Source organism: Phocoena sinus, chromosome 18 (assembly GCF_008692025.1).
Source record: "Phocoena sinus isolate mPhoSin1 chromosome 18, mPhoSin1.pri, whole genome shotgun sequence".
Taxonomy (NCBI): Eukaryota; Metazoa; Chordata; class Mammalia; order Artiodactyla; family Phocoenidae; genus Phocoena; species Phocoena sinus.
Genome location: NC_045780.1, coordinates 70040561 through 70058095, shown reverse-complemented (window position 1 = coordinate 70058095; position 17535 = coordinate 70040561). Strand labels below are relative to the sequence as shown.

Genomic DNA, 17535 nt, shown 5'->3' with positions numbered 1-17535 from the left:
TATAATGGATGAGATCAACCAGTTAGTGAGTGTTAAGAGACAAGAAAGAGATCTGAGGACCAAGCCCCGAGGTTCTGCAACATTTAGAGATTTGGAAATTGAGGAGAAACCAGCAAAAGATCCTGAGAAGGGCTGGTGGTGAGTTGAGTGGCCCTACAGTGAGGTGCTTAGACCCTTCAGTGATCCAAGACCTTCTCTGCTCTTAGATGTGTTTTCTCCTGCGTCATCCCTGGAACAGCTCACTTCCTCACACTCTGGTCTTATGGCTTTCACCTTCTACCCTGGTTCACGCCCTTCCCTTTGCTTCCACATACCCAAGGAATACATCACACTATGATTAGAAAGAGGTACTCATCAGGCTAATGATTTTCAATACCTTCCTTCTCCATTCAGGAAGCATCACTGCAGTCTCTTTAGTCAGTGCATTTCTTTCCCACTTTACTTCTGTTCGTTCAGAGATGTTCCTTCCTTGGAATATCAATGTGCTTATAATTACAACTCTGACTTTGTCATGACCCCTTCTTGCGCCTACCAGACGCATAGCCAGTCTCCATGTATTCGTTCACCTCCAGGTCCTACTGCTAACAGTGTGATTTTTCACTGTAGCTTCCACTTGAAATTCGTTAGAGGTTTTTTTAAACATCTTTACTGGAGTATAATTGCTTTACAATGGTATGTTAGTTTCTGCTTCATAACAAAGTGAATCAGCTATATGTATACATATATCCCCATATCTCGTCCCTCTTGTGTCTCCCTCCCTCCCATCCTCCCTAGCCCACTCCTCTAGGTGGACACAAAGCACCGAGCTGATCTCCCTGTGCTATGCGGCTGCTTCCCATTAGCTATCTGTTTTACATTTGGTAGTGTATATAAGTCCATGCCACTCTTTCACTTTGTCCCAGCTTACCCTTCCCCCTCCCTGTGTCCTCAAGTCCATTCTCTATGTCTGCGTCTTTATTCCTATCCTGCCCCTATGTTGTTCAGAACCTTTTTTTTTTTTAGATTCCATATATGTGTGTTAGCATATGTCATTTGTTTTTCTCTTTCTGACTTCCTTCACTCTGTATGACAGTCCATTAGAGATGCTTTTGATTGATTTTGTTCTACCCTGATGGGGCAGAGTTGTTTGTTCCAGATCACGTCCTATGCAGCTGGGCCATTCTCAGGTTAACTGCTCATCCCCGATTCAATTAGCTGCAGCCAGGCACCTGCAGCGTGAACAGAGCCTGACCTGCATAGGGGTGATTAATATGTGATTATGTCATTAGACACAGAAAAGAAAAAGCACTTGTAAATGCAGTCTTTACCCCTATTTACATCTGTAGGATTGGGCTTTGGGGGTAAAATAGCAAAAATCACAGACCTTCTGTCCCGAAAACCTACAGAAACAAATAAAACAATTAATTATCAGCCTGGAAAACATTATACCAGCAGTAACCACACAAAGAAAAGGCCACAATTTCATACCATTATCTTTGAATAGCAGCTAGTAGGAAAGATGGAGGGAGGAAGAGAGAGAGAGAGAATCAGAGGGAGAGGAAGAACACTCTAGGCTCATGCCTGAAGCCTGTTTTCCAGAAGTTGAGAAGAAATTACATTGGAAAAGCAAATCGTAAAATATGTTCTCATCTCCCTCAATTTGAGAGCCTCAGGCCGTGGGGATGTTCAGAGCCCTGGAAAAGACATCAAGAATCTCCCACAGGTGTAGATGTGATTGATGCCCCCCATTTTACCAGAGGCAACATAAACTTGTAGGTTGCACCATTTTTATTTTCCCAGCTGGGAAGAAGGCTTGAGAGTGAAAGCAAAATGATCATAATTTCTGAAAACTAGGAATCTCCCATAATAAACAAAAATTCAGCATAGTGAAAGGATGAAGAGAAAATAAGAAAACAGAAACCAGGAGGGAACAGGAGCCCCAAGGAGAGCGTGATGGGAGAGACCCAGCTGTCCTCTCCTGGTACCCAGGGGACAAGACCAACAGAATCAACCCGTCTTTGCCCTCACCTGGAGTCAACGGAGGGCTAGTGATGCTGGAAGGAAGCCGGTGAATTAGAGGAAGTGAACACCTGTGACTGATGGGCTGGCAGCACTAAAGATTTCCAGAATCTACCCACAGTGGGGAAATTTCTGAAGCCCGATATTTCAAGCATAGCTGCCCATGACCTCAGCTAATACTTCTCTCCCTGCAAACCCCTCTCCTCATACTGAGACAGCAAAACATAAAGAAGAAAATCTAGCTGACAAATTGAAACAGGACTCTGATAATGGGCATGAGATTCTGGGATCACTTTCTGACACTATATTAGAGGGAATAAAAGATCTAGATGAGAAAGTTAAAAATGAAGGCTTTGCATTTGCAGCAACATGGATGGACCTAGAGATTATCATACTAAGCAAAGTAAATAAGCGAAAACCAAATACCATATATCATTTATATGTGGACTCTAAGGCAGACATAGAGAACAGATGTGTGGACACAGTGGGGGAAAGGGAGGGTGGGATGAATTGGGAGATTAGGCTTGACAGAAATACACTACCATGTGTAAAATAGATAGCTAGTGGAAACCTGCTGTATAGCGCAGGGAGATCAGCCTGGTGGTCTGTGATGGCCTAGTTGGGTGGGATGGTGGCGGAGGGGAGGGAGGTCCAAGAGGGAGGGGATGTGTATATGTGTATGGCTGATTCACTTTGCTGGGCGGCAGAAACTAACACAACATTGTAAAGCAATTATACGCCAATTAAAGATTAATTAATTAAAATACAACACGAATATAATCTATGAAACAAAAACAGACTCACAAATACAGAGAACAAACTTGTGGTTGCCAAGAGGGAGAGGGGTAAGGGAGGGATGGATTGGGAGTTCAGGATTAGCAGATGTAAACTATTATATATAGAATGGGTAAACAACAAGGTCCTACTGTAGAGCACAGGGAACTGTATTACATGCAGCAGAAATTAAACGCAACATTGTAAATCAACCATACGTCAATAAAATTTTAAAAAAAGACTGACAATTGTGGAGCAGGTCTAGAAGGTAATCAGTCCAAATTGAAACAGCAGCAAGAGGACTCCAAGGAAAATGTCTTGAGAGTGAGAATCAGATGGTTTCTGGGTAATTGAATGCTCCAAGAAGAACATGTGTAGGAGAGGAAAAGTGGAATTTATTCCAAACAATAAGTAAAATGTGTGATAATCTGGAAGCTATTTAAGGTAGAAGGAGGAAAGCATATATTTCTTTTCCCTAGGAAGCAGGGAAAAAAACAATCAGAAACTCTCAACCAAAACAAAACTAAACTAAAAATTGTGTAAGAACACTGTGATTCAAATAAATGAAACTGGGCCAGATTCTGAAAAATTAGGGGCAAGTAAGAAAACGGCCTCCACTTAACCTTGAACATTTACCTTCTAGTACCAAACATATCATAATATTGAGGCCTGAAGGAGGAAGTATTATCCTAGAACATTACCAGGATAGCAGTATTACATAGCAATATTTTCATAGTCAACGTATCAACTATCAATCTATTGATTATCAATGTACTGACAAGCATGGAAGACCCAATAATGACTAAAAAACAAAATGTAAATATTGTTGAACAGAAGTCACTGTCTAAGGTAGATAAATCAAGAAATACTGAATGGGGATGTGGGTAGCACCACCAGAAGTAAAAACAAAAGTGGTTAAAGGCAGTGGCTTCTGGGAAGTGGGACTGAGATACTGAAGCATATGGCCATTGCTTATTATCTGTTAAGAAACTCATCATCAGGCTTCTTTACTATGTAACTTTTTTTTTTTTTTTTTTTGTGGTACGCGGGCCTCTCACTGCCGTGGCCTCTCCCGTTGCAGAGCACAGGCTCTGGACGCGCAGGCTCAGCGGCCGTGGCTCACGGGCTCAGCCGCTCCGCGGCATGTGGGATCTTCCCGGACCGGGGCATGAACCCGTGTCCCCTGCATCGGCAGGCAGACTCTCAACCACTGCGCCACCAGGGAAGCCCTATGTAACATTTTTAATCATATGGTATCACCTTGATTAAATTTTTGAAAAGTAATATTAAGAATGAGCTTAACAAGAAATGGACAGAAACTATATAAACTGAAACCTTTGTCCAGAATCTTGAGTAAAGACTTGATAAATGGATAAGTGGAAAGACTTGCCTTTCTTTGAGACTGGAAGATAATATCAATTTTTCTTAGATTCGTGTGATTCCAGTGAATAAAACAAGAGGATATTTTGGGGCAATTAACATATAAAAATAAAAGAATTCTGAAAACAAAAGCTTAAGGAGGAGGGGCTAGTAACTCTACCACTTATTAAAATGTACAAAGATTAGGCAATTTGGAGATGAAATAAATAGATGGAAAAGAATAGAAAGTTTAGAAATAGAATTGAAAGTATATGAGTATTCAATGTATGATACCAGGGATTTTTCAAATTAGTGAAGAAAAGACAGATTTTTAAAATTATATTGAGCTTAATCAACTGATCACTACAGGAACTGTTAGGAACTGTTCCTATCCTGTTAGGAAATGGCATAACACATGAACAGGGAGCTTGGAGAAAAGAAACAACTTCCTCCAGGCCTTTGTTCATGACCCCCTTCTCCACCATTTAAATTCTACTCGTCTTCCTCATGAAAGTCAGTTGCTATCATTTTCTACAAACTATTCTTGACTCACCCAAGAGGAATATATCTGTCCTTCCAACTTGCTTCTTATAGCTTTGCCATATTTCTCTTAATGCGCCGTATTTTTCGTTCTTCCATTTCTTAGAGTTGGTCATGTTCATCTTTTTCTTCCACTCCTATTATAAATTTCTTAAGAAGCCATGTCTTCCTCATCTCAGTCCCCAACACATCAGGTCTTCAGGAACCACTGATAATCCATGTCCAAATAAATAATGTAAACAGGTTCTTCAAGGAACGCGGATCCTGAAGACAATATAAGTCAGTAAGTGTATTTGATTCACATCTCAAACAGACTGTCACTGGGATTTAAATTTCCAGATAAAATCTCAACAAAACTGATAAAGTACCCCTCGTGCAGGACACAACTTATTTTTCAGCCTGTAATAGAAGAAGTATTTCATGGCCCTACCTTTCACTGGTTTATTCATGTAAGTGACTATAAACACCAATCACGTTGTAACAGAAAGCTTTGCTCTCAGATATAATTCACAGCATCTCATAGTATGTATGCACTTTCAGGGGGCTGAGCTGGGCAGAAGTGAGACGTTTTTTCTTTTGAAACTCTGGAAAGAGTAGAGGATAACCCGATGTTCTTGGTCACATTGCTTATCTCACAGCAACAGGTTATAAACCCCTAGCTTCCTGTTCCCAAGCATTTACTGGATGCATAATAGCTGAGTATTCGTGAAAGCTAATGCCGTAGATGAAAACACATTAAGTTGGTTTCTGCCCAAGGCAGCGGAAAGGTACACCTGAATTTTTGGCCTCTAGGTACCAAGAATAAATCTGTTGGACTTAATCACAAGCTTTCCTGTCACTTTTGGGGAAAGAAAGCCATGTCCAGAAAAATTCCTTTTTTTTTCAAAACAGGATGTTTTTCAAAACATCCTGGTAGGTATTTTGACTCTTCCCCCTTTTACTGTAGAGTCTCTTGGATGTCCACACACTTTCACGCTGGTGACAGCTCTGTTGAAGAAGATCTGATATTTTTATGTGAATCATCTTTGGAACTTGTGTTGCTTGCATTCAGATATAATAAATATTCAATAGAAAAAAAACACGGGGAAAAATAATTGCCCTCAGTGATAGGTTCTGGCATACTTATGAGGTTAAACGATGTGTTGAAAAATTCTCTGAAGCATTTTTAGGATGAGTTAAAGCTAGTGTTCTCTTTGGCACCCTGTCGAGGAAAGTATTATACTGTCCTTGTTGATGCCGTGTTCAAGTATCAGTAACAATATACTTCATACTTTCATTAATGAAACACTTTGTAGGATGATGATATTATAGAAAAATGAACTCAAGGAGAGGTTAAGTGTTTCACACATGGACAAAGGGTAAGAGAAAAAACTTATCTCCTAGTTCAAGATTCATTTAACAATGCATTGTTCCTTTGTTCAAACAGGCCTATTATGTGCTGAGCATTGAACATCGCACTTGTAAAAAGAAGTTAATTTACTTATCCCTAGTAAAGAAAACTGCTAAGAGAGCTTACTGCGCAGTGAGGCCTGGGAAGTAGTAGATTCCAGACTTCACTGAACACAGGAAGCAATACTTGGAAAAGTACTTGCTTTGGAATCATAATGCCTGGTGCTACTTCTGTTAGTGCCACAAATTAATAGAGTGACTTTGGGATAATCATCCATCTTTAAGCCTCTTTTTCCTTATCTTCAAAAAGAATGGGTCAGGGTAGGTTATCTTTAGGATCCATTTTGCCTCTAAGATACTATCAGTGTAACAGAGCTTTTATCTTGGGCTCAGTCCATCTTTGTATTAGCCTGGACCTTATTTCTTGGAATCCCAATACCTGAGAATTCAATTTATGTCCTCCATTTTACTAAAGTCTGTAAAGATTTTTTTAGAGTCACTAGATTCCAGTTGTCAACTTTCCCCAACATCATCATAGGTTCTCATTAAGAAACATTTATTGACCACTGATGTGTACAAGATACGTGAGTCAATGATGGATATATATATTTAATGAGAAAAACATGTAAGAATGAAACAAACCAAAGATCTTTGCAGAGAGAGAATGAGTCTTTTAGCTAGGCTGGCTTTTGTTGGAATGCTCTAGTTTTAATTATTTTATTTTATTTTTGATCTTGGGGTTTCTTCCATGGTCTTGACTCTGTCTTGAAAATTTTTTTAAAAAATCATGAAAAATGTGATCATCTTTATTAAGTTGCTTAGCATGGCCATATCATTTAGAAAAATTTCTTTTTTAAAGTCTCATGTTTTTAATATAACTGAAATAATTTGATAGATGGATACTATAAAAGTAAAATTAATGTTGTTATTCTCATTTGCCTTTAGACAATCAACTGTAATTCACTGTAAAAATAAGTTGTGCTTAACAGCAAAAAAAAAAAAAATACAGCAATCCGTTGGAAATGTTAGTTAAATAGTGAACTTGCTAAAAGGGAAAAACAAGAAAGGCAATAAGCAAAGGTTCCTGAATTTTGTTCTGATTTGATCAGCAGTATTTACCACCAACAAAGCTAATTTTAATTCAGAGTAATTATTTTAGTTTTCCACATTGAATAGCTAGATATCAGGCTTTTAGAATCTTTGTTCTTAGCCCTTTCCTATCTGTCGAATGAAGGCTGTTCTTTCCCTGCTGAATCAATAATACTGAAATCAAAGTCCTCAACACCATATACTAATTCTAAGTTGCATGTAAGCCCAAGGCTAGTGTTTAATACTTCCATTCTTTTCCTCTGTAGGCATTTATGTCCATGTTCCAGATCCTTACCCAGGAAGGATGGGTTGACGTCATGGACCAAACGCTAAATGCTGTGGGACACATGTGGGCACCAGTGGTCGCCATCTATTTCATTCTGTATCACCTCTTCGCCACTCTGGTGAGTTTAGCATTTCTTTTCAATTATGTCTTACAATTCATAATGGGATGAACATTAACAGATTTTTGGCCTATTGTCAATTTCAGAATCAGAACCAAAGAACCAAGGTAGAGTAGTCCCGTTGGATGAGGTCCCTTCCATTCTAAATGTATATGAGTCAAAAAACTACTTGAGGAACTAGATTTCAGATCTAAGTAAGAAGTTGTCTCCATCAAGGTCAAGTGGTTTACATGAGGGAAAACAAGATAAAACAAAATGGAAATCCCACATCCATGTACTGACTTATCCATCTCTAAGCATTCACACCCTCAGCGATCTAAGGATCAAACCAGAACTACATTATTATTATTTTTTCATCATAGAGAGACACTCTCTTCAGTTTCACTGCATCCTCTTCACAGATGTAATGAAACTGAAAACAGAAGCTGGAGACCTCAGGGTGCAGTCAGTTAATTAGAAACTAGCTCAGTGTTACTACATTTTGTATGACTAAAAGAAACACATGGGGAAAAATAAAACACATGGCTGCAAATATTGTAAAAAGCGTGATAAAAACTGAATACCAAAATCCAGGAAAAATTTTCCTCTGTCACACACACTTTTCTCTTCGATGTATTTCTATTAAAAAGAAAGGAAAAAGTTATGAAATGTGGCCTATGACATACTAAGGGATGTAATCCTTAGGTCTTTCTAATGACAAATGTACATCTCCATATAATAAATTTGTACATATTTAAGAACCAAATTTAATCTCTAATATTATGCTAAGAGTTCCAAGCTAAGGACCCAGAATGTTACCCTTCATCAGGAACACAGGAAATAAAAACAACCGCTACTCTTTATTGGGTGGCAAAATTCTTTATAATTTTATTCCTAATATCTGGAACAACAAAGGTAGGTCACATTCCCACATTACAGATGATGAAACTGAGGAGTTAATTTGCCCAGTGTCACAAAGAGTGTAAATGTTAGAGCCAGAACATTCCCAAGTCTGCCTGGTCTCAAAGCCCGGGGTCTTGCAACTATTTGTTGCTGCTTCCCTAGATTCTGAAGCTTGTCATTGTCACTGAAAATGTCTGCAGCAAATCAAACCTCTGCCCAAGTCACTAAGATAAAACAAATTACATACAGCCTCTAAGGTCCCTTCCAAATCTAAATGTCTATGAATCAAATAAGTGCTGGAGAAACTACATGCATTAAACTAGAGGTCGCATTTGCTATAGGCAGAGACCTTCAAAACGATAACACGTCCATCAAAAGGTGTATGAGGATACATTGTTATGTGGCGGAAGGTCCTGGGCTCAAATAGTGGAATCACGTAGAAATAGTTTTGGCATTTTTTACATGGGGTGACTTTTAAAATATTCACAAAAGGAAAGAACACTGAGCAGTGGGAATGGAGGTCTGGCTTCTAAAGACGAATCTGGCTGCACTGGTGTTGGCAGGCACTTGGCCCTAAGGTCTTTGCATCCTCCCTGACAGGACCTCTAATCTGTGTCGTTCATTTATTCATTCATTCATTCATTTATTCATGAACTCAACTAATGTTTATTAAGCACCTACTATGTGTTTAAGTTGGAGACTATTGATCATGGGTTAAATGCAGGATAGATGGTTGAAATCATCTACGTATGGGAATAATGTCTAACTGTTGTTCTGTTAAAACAATATAATCTTCTGCTCTCCCCACTGCAGATTTTTCACACTTAAAGATTTGATTCTTAAGTCAGAGACTAACACAGTATGTAAGCAGGAAGAAAAATGATCTAGCCTAGTAAATTATTTAGCAAAGTAATTTTTTTTCAAGTGGATTTCTACAGGGATCACTAATATAATGAAATAAAATATTAAATCTGGTAATAGACTTCTTGGGCATTCTGAATTTTCCTTATTAGGCCAAAAACATGGCATTGATTTTGGAACACTGAAGCACTTGCAAGGACTGCTGAGATTCACTTGAGCCTTTAGGAATCTACAGAGCACAGCTTGAAAACCCATATCTAATTACACACCTTCATTCTACTGATTTAAGTGTCTGCCCAAAACACTCATTGTACAGTAATTTTTTTCATTGTGATTTTCAAAAAGTAGTTCTAAAACTGACAATTGAAATCGTTCTTTTGATCATAATTTTTTCAAATCTGTAAAGCAATTGAGAATTGAAAAGTCTACATGTCAATGAGGGCAGTCTGGTAAATATGGTAGAGTACAAGACTACAGACTTGAAGTCCAAAAACCTGGATTCAGGATCTCTCTCTGCTGGTCACTAGATGTGACTTTGGGAGAATCAGACAACTTCTCTGATCTCTGTGTTGTGTTATATCTGAAAGTGAGAATAATAAGGCCCAACACACCTAGTTTCCAAGGTTGCCATGTACATATGAGGTGAACTTGTATTTTTGAGGATGTTTTAGCCATGGTGTAAGAGGATGGTCGTAACTCTCACCAACACTGAGTTCCTTCAAGTTTAAATAAGATAATATGAGCATTTCAAGCTATATATTAATAAATGCTAAAATGTTATTGTTATTTCAGATGTTTCTAATTTATAGAAGTAAAGTATTATTGATCAGTTTAAAGTATCATTTATGCCCAAGTCCGTCTCTCTTTTCATCTTTCCCCACGCCCCTTCTCCCAGACAATGACTATGATGAATTGGATACGAATCTGTCTTCCAGTTTTTAAATCATATTTTACTAAATTTAGCATACTATCAACTCTGAAAAGACTCATATTTTGTGTAACATTAACAAAAAAAACAACAGTTAAACTATACACATAGATTGTAAGGTGCATCCCAACTTCAGCTTGTTAAAGTGTGAAGATAAACGTGCACCTTAAAATCAATGGATTACAGTAGTTTCCCACACACATATGTATCCATTAAAAATATAGGATGCTTTTAATTTAAGGTTATCATCTACAGACATTTTATACCCTTAGCTTTTAAGATCAGTATTATTTTTCAGCTTGAGAGTACTGCTCCAGTGCACTGATGGCCATCTGTGGGGGAGATGGGAGATGCCTGGTGTGCACACTTCTCTTGCTGTTATGACCCTACTCCATGCTGAGGCCAACTTACCTTTCATCATGTGTTTCCCTCCTTACAAATCATTAGGAGTAGCAATTTTCAGAATAAATAGTATCAAACTCTACATGTGTTCTCAGTGGAGTTTTTGACCAAGTATTGTTTTTGAAATCTTTTCATCTTAATACACATAGAGCTAATTCAGTCATTAGTATATAGAGTCATATAGTAGTCCATGGACTGAATATGCCATGTTTGCTTCTCAGTTCCCTCCCTGGTAGATGTTTAGGTTGTTTTCCAATGTTTTGCTCTTATACTGTTGCAACTAATGTGTTCGTACTTTGTGTCCAGTTGTGTGAGTTTCTTTAGGGTATATGCTAGAAAGTATCCATAGAATCCAGGATCCTGGATGCTGCCCAAATGGCTCCATTGCACAGGTCTGCAAACCCACACACCAAACCTGGTCCACAGGCTTTATTTCTACAGCTTGGGAGCTAAGAATGGTTTGTGCATTTTATTTTTTTTAATTTATTTTTATTTATTTTTGGCTGTGTTGGGTCTTCATTGCAGTGGCTTCTCGTTGCAGAGCACAGGCTCTAGGCACGGGGGCTTCAGTAACTGCAGAGCGTGGGCTCAGCAGTTGTGGCACATGGGCTCAGCAGTGGTGGTTCGGAGGCTCTGGAGCACAGGCTCAGTAGTTGTGGCACATGGGCTTAGTTGCTCCGCGGCATGTGGGATCTTCCCAGACCAGGGCTCGAACCCGTGTCTCCTGCAGTGGCAGGCAGATTCTTAACCACTGCACCACCAGGGAAGCCCAGTTTGTGCATTTTAAATGGTTGTGTAGGTCCATACGCAATATCCTTAGTGTTGCCTCTTGGCCCTCAAAACCTAACGTATTTGCTATCTGGAACTTTAATTTGCAGACCCCCGTTCTACAGGCAAACTGCACTAATTTACAGTCCCACATGCAGTGGTTGAGAATTCCTGTGTTCTTACATTCTCATGTATACTGGATATTGTTAGACTCTTAAGATTTTGACAGTCTTGTGAGTTGAATGGTGATATCTCTTTGCCTTAACTTGCGTTTTGGGGGTTTCCATGGTTATTAATAAGGGAGCACCTCTTAGTATGTTTATTGGCTGTCTTCTTTGACTGCTTTGACTTCTTGACTCACCCAACCATGTGCTTTCTCTCTTTTCCTAAAAGCTAGTTTGTCTTTCTTAAATTCGTTGTTGTAGTACTGCATAGATTCTGGATATTATCCATTAACTACTATATATGTCGCAAATATCCTCTCTCAGGGAATATTTTATTATTCCAATTTGTCTGTGATGGCTTTTTTTTTTTTTTTTTTTTTTTTTTTTTTTTTGCGGTAAGCGGGCCTCTCACTGTTGTGGCCTCTCCCGTTGCGGAGCACAGGCTCCGGACGCGCAGGCTCAGCGGCCATGGCTCACGGGCCCAGCTGCTCCGCGGCATGTGGGATCTTCCGGGACCGGGGCACGAACCCACGTCCCCTGCATCGGCAGGCGGACTCTCAACCACTGCGCCACCAGGGAAGCCCTGTGATGGCTTTTGATGTTATATTTTGATGTGGTCAGAACTATCAGTTTTTCACTTATGGTCAACATTTAATTTGGACTCATGTTTAAGAAATTCTTTCCCACCCTGAAGTAATAAAAATATTCTCCCCTATCTTCTTATAATTATTTTAAATTTTTGCCTTTCATCTTTAGATCTTTAACCCGTCTCAACTTACTGTTTATATATAGTATAAGTTGGATGAAATGCATTATTTAAACAAAACAAATCAATTTTTCTCATCCAGATTTATGTGACATTTTTAAAACTTTGAGACGTGTAGTTGGTTTCATCTACAAAGCAAAGAGGTCAATTCAGATTTTCTAATTTATAATTTTTTTAAATGAGAAGTAATTAATTCAGTGAAAGAAAACACTATAATTAAATTTTCAAAACTGCAAGTGTTACTTCTGTACTACCCAAAAAGTCTAGGGACTGAAGTCACTTCCCCAGGTCACTGGAGATTTTGCTTAAACATTATCGACAATTGCTTTATTATCCTGTATGTCCTCAGACTGTCAGTCACTATTATGAGCTCTATCAAGTTAGCCTAATTCGATTCAGCACAGTTTTACTGAGTCTCAACTACTCTGTATAAGTACTAACCTATGTATAAGGCCATAGTGGGAAAGGGCTTAATCTCTGTCCTCTCTGAGCCTAAACTAGTACAGAAGTTGGACTGGTAAACACAAACACACAGATAAAAGCTGTGATTCAAGACCTAATGATACAAGTGATAAGAGGCACGAGGGCATGCTGTTGCTTGCAGTGTGATCGAAGCACATGATAAACATTTGCTTCCCAATCATTGCAGGTCAACCTGATCTGAAATTCTTAAAATATTGGCAGTAAAACAGCTGGAGATGGTTTGTGGACCAACATACAAATGTGTGTGAAGGTGATAAGCCTGTGTTACATATGCATCGCATAACCTTCAAAACTGAACATTTAGAAGTTAAAATCTCTATTCCATAAGTCTGTCTTTAGGCTTGGATTTAGCTTTAAAAGAGCATTTTTGTTAAATGTATCAGTTTTTAATTTTTTTGTAAAATACTACAAAAGATTTTAACCCAAATTGGAAAAAAATTTTTAAAAGTCCACATAAATATACAAGCTCTGATTTGATTTTTATCCACGCAGGCCGGTGGTGCCACACAACTTGGGGAGCTCCTGATTTAGTCTTCTCAGGGACAAACAGGCATGTGCCAAGCAGAAAAAAACAAACAATGCCCGGCTGCAGTTTGTTCTGGAATAAGAAACAGCAGGCCATTCCATCGCCCCCTGGGGCCACCAGTTTGTCAGCCCACAGTAAAAATCAGGCTTAAGTGTATAGCAGATGCATATTTATAACCATTATCTACTGTTCCTGTAGAATGTCTCTCTCATTCGCCAGGTATATATTCTGTATTTCTGTCCTGACTGATTGCAGTTTTGCCAAATGCTTATGAAATCTATCTTTTCCCCCACTTTTGCCAATGATTTGGGGATAAGAACGATAAAGACAACCAGTTGAAAGACTTTTTTTTTTTTCAGTGTTTTCGCCTTTATTATTGTTTCAAAGGAAAGCCCTGTGATGGGAATACTGAGAGAAAATGTAATTAAGCATTCATTGTGTATAGTCTTTTTGTTACCTTTGAAGTGCTTACATTAACACAGCAATCTCTTGATTTTGCTTCTGTAGCAGCAGCTTTCAGAAAATAGTTGTATTTTGCTGACAAAAATGGGCATTCCAGAGTGTAAAATAACTTGATTTTATAGAATTCATTTAAAAGTGCATCTGTGGTGAGCATTTCCCATTTTACATTGCTCTGATTACACTTGACTTTTTGTTGACCTATATGAAAAATGAAATTGTTTCTAACTACAGCCTGCAAGACAGCTTAGGAGAGTGTGATTATAAATGGTAAAAAGGAAAAGAAAACCACAAGATGATAAGGTGTTGACCAGATTCCTGCTGTGCTTCTACTGTATCCTTGAAAATAATGTTAAAAATAGAAATTATTAATAAAGTTCACAGTAGAGAAAGAAATAAGATTAAAGGTGACATTTCAGTTAAAGGGCTATCTTTAAGCTATATAAAAAGGAAAAGAAAATAATAAGAGGAAACTTTAGAAGAGAAATGGAAATGAAAAAGGAAAGGTGGATAGGGTAGGTGCAGGACTATATGCAGAGTTGGAAAGAATGCAAAACAGGATTGGAAGCTACAGAGACAGAAATTCTCAATCAAGAAGACCCATTCTAAGATGGTAAAGCCACCCTCTTGAGAAAATACACCATAACCTTCAGCAGCCTGAATCATGCTAACCTAGCCTCTCCCTTCAGTAGAGAGAATGAGAACCCTTGTGTGTTGCACAGAGGGGTTGTGTCACAACAAAATTGGAGGAAATAATGATGCTGGGGAACACACTGCTTCAGTCATTTATTGAATTTCATTGAAATGCATTATGGTTAAATGGAAGAAAACCAAGTTAATTATCTGTGGTTAAAGGTGTCAAACTTAAACATAGCAAATATGTTAGCTCAGGTGAATCTGGCTTTTTCCGGAGTGAGAGGAGAAGTTAGAGAAGAGAGGTCGTGAGGAATCACAATGGCTGAACGCCTCCTACCACATGTGGCGGGAGCCATATTGAACCTGGAGACATTGGTTTTGAAACCCACTAAGCTGGAAGGTCAGCACCCCACCAAGCAGTAGCTACCCCATTCATAAAAATTCTAGGAAGGAGACTTGCCAGGCTTGCAGAGATCTGGTTTTGCACACCAAATGCATTGTCAATGCCAAAAATATCTTGAGAATGGGTGTTGTAATCTGAGAAAAATAAAGAATTAGATACCTGGACTATTTTAATAGCTATTCTCGACTTTTACATTGAAATCGTTGATTCATGATGTATCAATATTGATCACAAAATAAGGAAGTGGATGTATTACATCCATTGTATATTGCATGATAGAGCAAATACGTGTGTTGCATATTAATATAATGCAGTGTTATAGATCTGTTAAAAGTGGCGAGTAGCCAGTGTGTGAAAATATAAATATGAATTTCTTGTTTTAAAGCATTGCACATACTAAATACTGCTGTGTTGAGAGTATATGTGTGCTTTATTTAACAAAGCTCAAGAGGAAATGGAAGGATATATCATTAGCCATTTTTCCCCTGAAATTACATCTTTACGAAAAAATAGTGATTTAGAATTCCATGCCCCATTATAAATTTAAATATTATATAAATTATGAAAGATAAACAATGCACACAACAGGTTGACTGTGTAATTTAGAACCAGCAAAGCGTAAAGGTAAAAGGGTTTCATGCAAATGATGAAGCTCTTGTGAGTCAATGTGACAAATCCCTGTAAAAATCCTTTTGTTATATCAGTAGCATTTAATATAAAACTGTGAACCTCATTTAATGGCTATGAAAAGCCTTTTGGCACAGTACGGATGGTACTGGTAGTAGGCAGACATTGGCTGAAAATAAGACTCAAACGTCAACGTAATGGGTTCAGGTTAACGAGCATTACCTCAGCTTTCTATAAAACAGAACAAACAACAGCAACAACAAAAAGCAACACTGAGAGGATTGAGGAATAGTTCTTGCTTTCAGAATTAGGATCTGTCCCCCACTCCCATTAATATGGGGGATGGGGGGAGAAATGGCTGACACCCAAGTCAGCCTGCGAGCTCAAGTCCAAGTCCGCACAGCACTGGTTTGTAGGAAAATAATGTCTCACTGACAGTGTAAATTAAATATGATGGAAACCAAGCTGCCACCCTCCCTTCACTTCTGTTTCTTTGTCACGGTGGTTATTGCCAACTTATTAGAGTCTGAGAAAAAAACTACAAAGTAATTCTCACCTCCTGGCAATCAGCTGCAGACCTAGCCTCCCCGGCATCTTCTGTTTCCCCTCCAGAGAAGCATCAAAGCCAGACCCCAAGTGCCAAGTCCTCACTTTAGCACAGGGTCCTACTCGTCAGGAACACGGTGACAAGGATCCATAAATGTCCATGTCCACACAGAGTTTCAAGGAAACTCGAACTCCACACACATTTTTAAATACGGTTTCTGGTTTTGCCATCACGTCTTCATGTTAACTAAGCAGGAAAGGCTGAACATTCAGATAGTGAATGAACCTAGGTTTAATGAAGTTTAAAGCAAACTTTAAACTTTCCCATATATTGTGCTTAAATTTGTTACCAAAACCCACCCCAAGAGCTTGTCTCAACGCTGTTAGCGAGGGGCTTTCTACCTGCAAAGCCCCTTCAGCAAAGCCAAAGTGTTTCCTTTTTGAGTCTTGCCTTCTCTCTACCATGAAAATCAAACTCTTATCTCCATGAAAAAGAGAATGTGCAGCTAGAATCCCCCATCTATTTCTCTGTCCTTCTGCCCTGAGGGTAGCTTTTTCCTCTTTCCTCCAAAAAGGAGGTATAAAATGTACTGCTTTTTAAATTAAGGTAACAAAATATTACATATTTAATAACTTTTGTCAGACTGCACTTAACAGTATCCCATTACTATTTCAATGAGCCAGCTTAAAATAACTGCATTACCTGCATAAAAAACCAGAACATCTGAAAGGAAAATTTTACCAGAGAAGAAAAGAATGCCATCATTCTGTGATTATTGCAACCTCCCTCTCACACCTCCCGACCTCCCTTGGTGGCATTTGGGCAAACTGCCAGCCCCCAGGCCTACCTCTCAGGCTCCCCCAGCCTCCTTCCAGGCACCCATGCTCTGGCCATACTCACCTGCTCACCAGGTCCCTAGTTAGCCCCACTCTCCCAAGGCCCTGTCTTCCCTCATGCCCCCTGGAAAGACTTTCTCACAATTCCCTTCCTGCCAAAAACCTCCTTCTCCTTGGTACCTTGCTATCCTGGTAGCACCTGGCTGGACTCATGATCAGCCCCTCATGATCTTAAATGAGCAGCGTTCAGAAGAGGCACCCAGACGCATCGGCCCAGATCAGCTCTGAGAAATCGGAGTGCTTAGGTGGCACAGAACCGAACCTGGGATACTCTGGTTGAGTTTAGTTTCTGGTTGTCAGTCTTCACACATGTGTACCCCCGCTCCAAGCCCCTGCTCCCATTTTCCTTCACATCCCTGCTTTCTGAGAGGAAATAAGAACGTTTTCTGGGGATGAAGCATGAGGGAGGCAGAAGGGCCCAGAGAGAGACGGGGAGGCGGTGCGTTTCGACGATGGTGGCACGTCACACCATCGTTGGTGTGTTGACAGCCAAGACCTGCAACCACTTCTTGTCTGAACTTGATGGGGAGAGAGCCTTGCTAGGGGCCGACACAGACGAGGGGCAGCCCGCAGAGAGCTGTGTAGCTGCCTGAGAGGTCTAGGTAGAGAGAGTCTGAAAGATCCCCCCCAAAAA

The 17535-nt window shown here is 39.3% G+C and overlaps 1 protein-coding gene across 9 annotated transcripts in view; it reads left to right on the top strand.

The window, feature by feature from the left end:
- Nucleotides 1-17535, top strand: part of NALCN (sodium leak channel, non-selective) — a 294176-nt gene that overhangs the window by 166444 nt on the left and 110197 nt on the right. For all 9 annotated transcript variants that reach the window (XR_004346630.1, XR_004346629.1, XR_004346631.1 and 6 more), the window contains one exon: nt 7416-7553. Coding sequence is in view for 5 of the 9 variants with exons in the window: in XM_032610834.1 (XP_032466725.1) it covers nt 7416-7553 (138 nt within the window). In the remaining 4 variants the exon portion in view is untranslated. The remainder of the gene's footprint in view (nt 1-7415; nt 7554-17535) is intronic.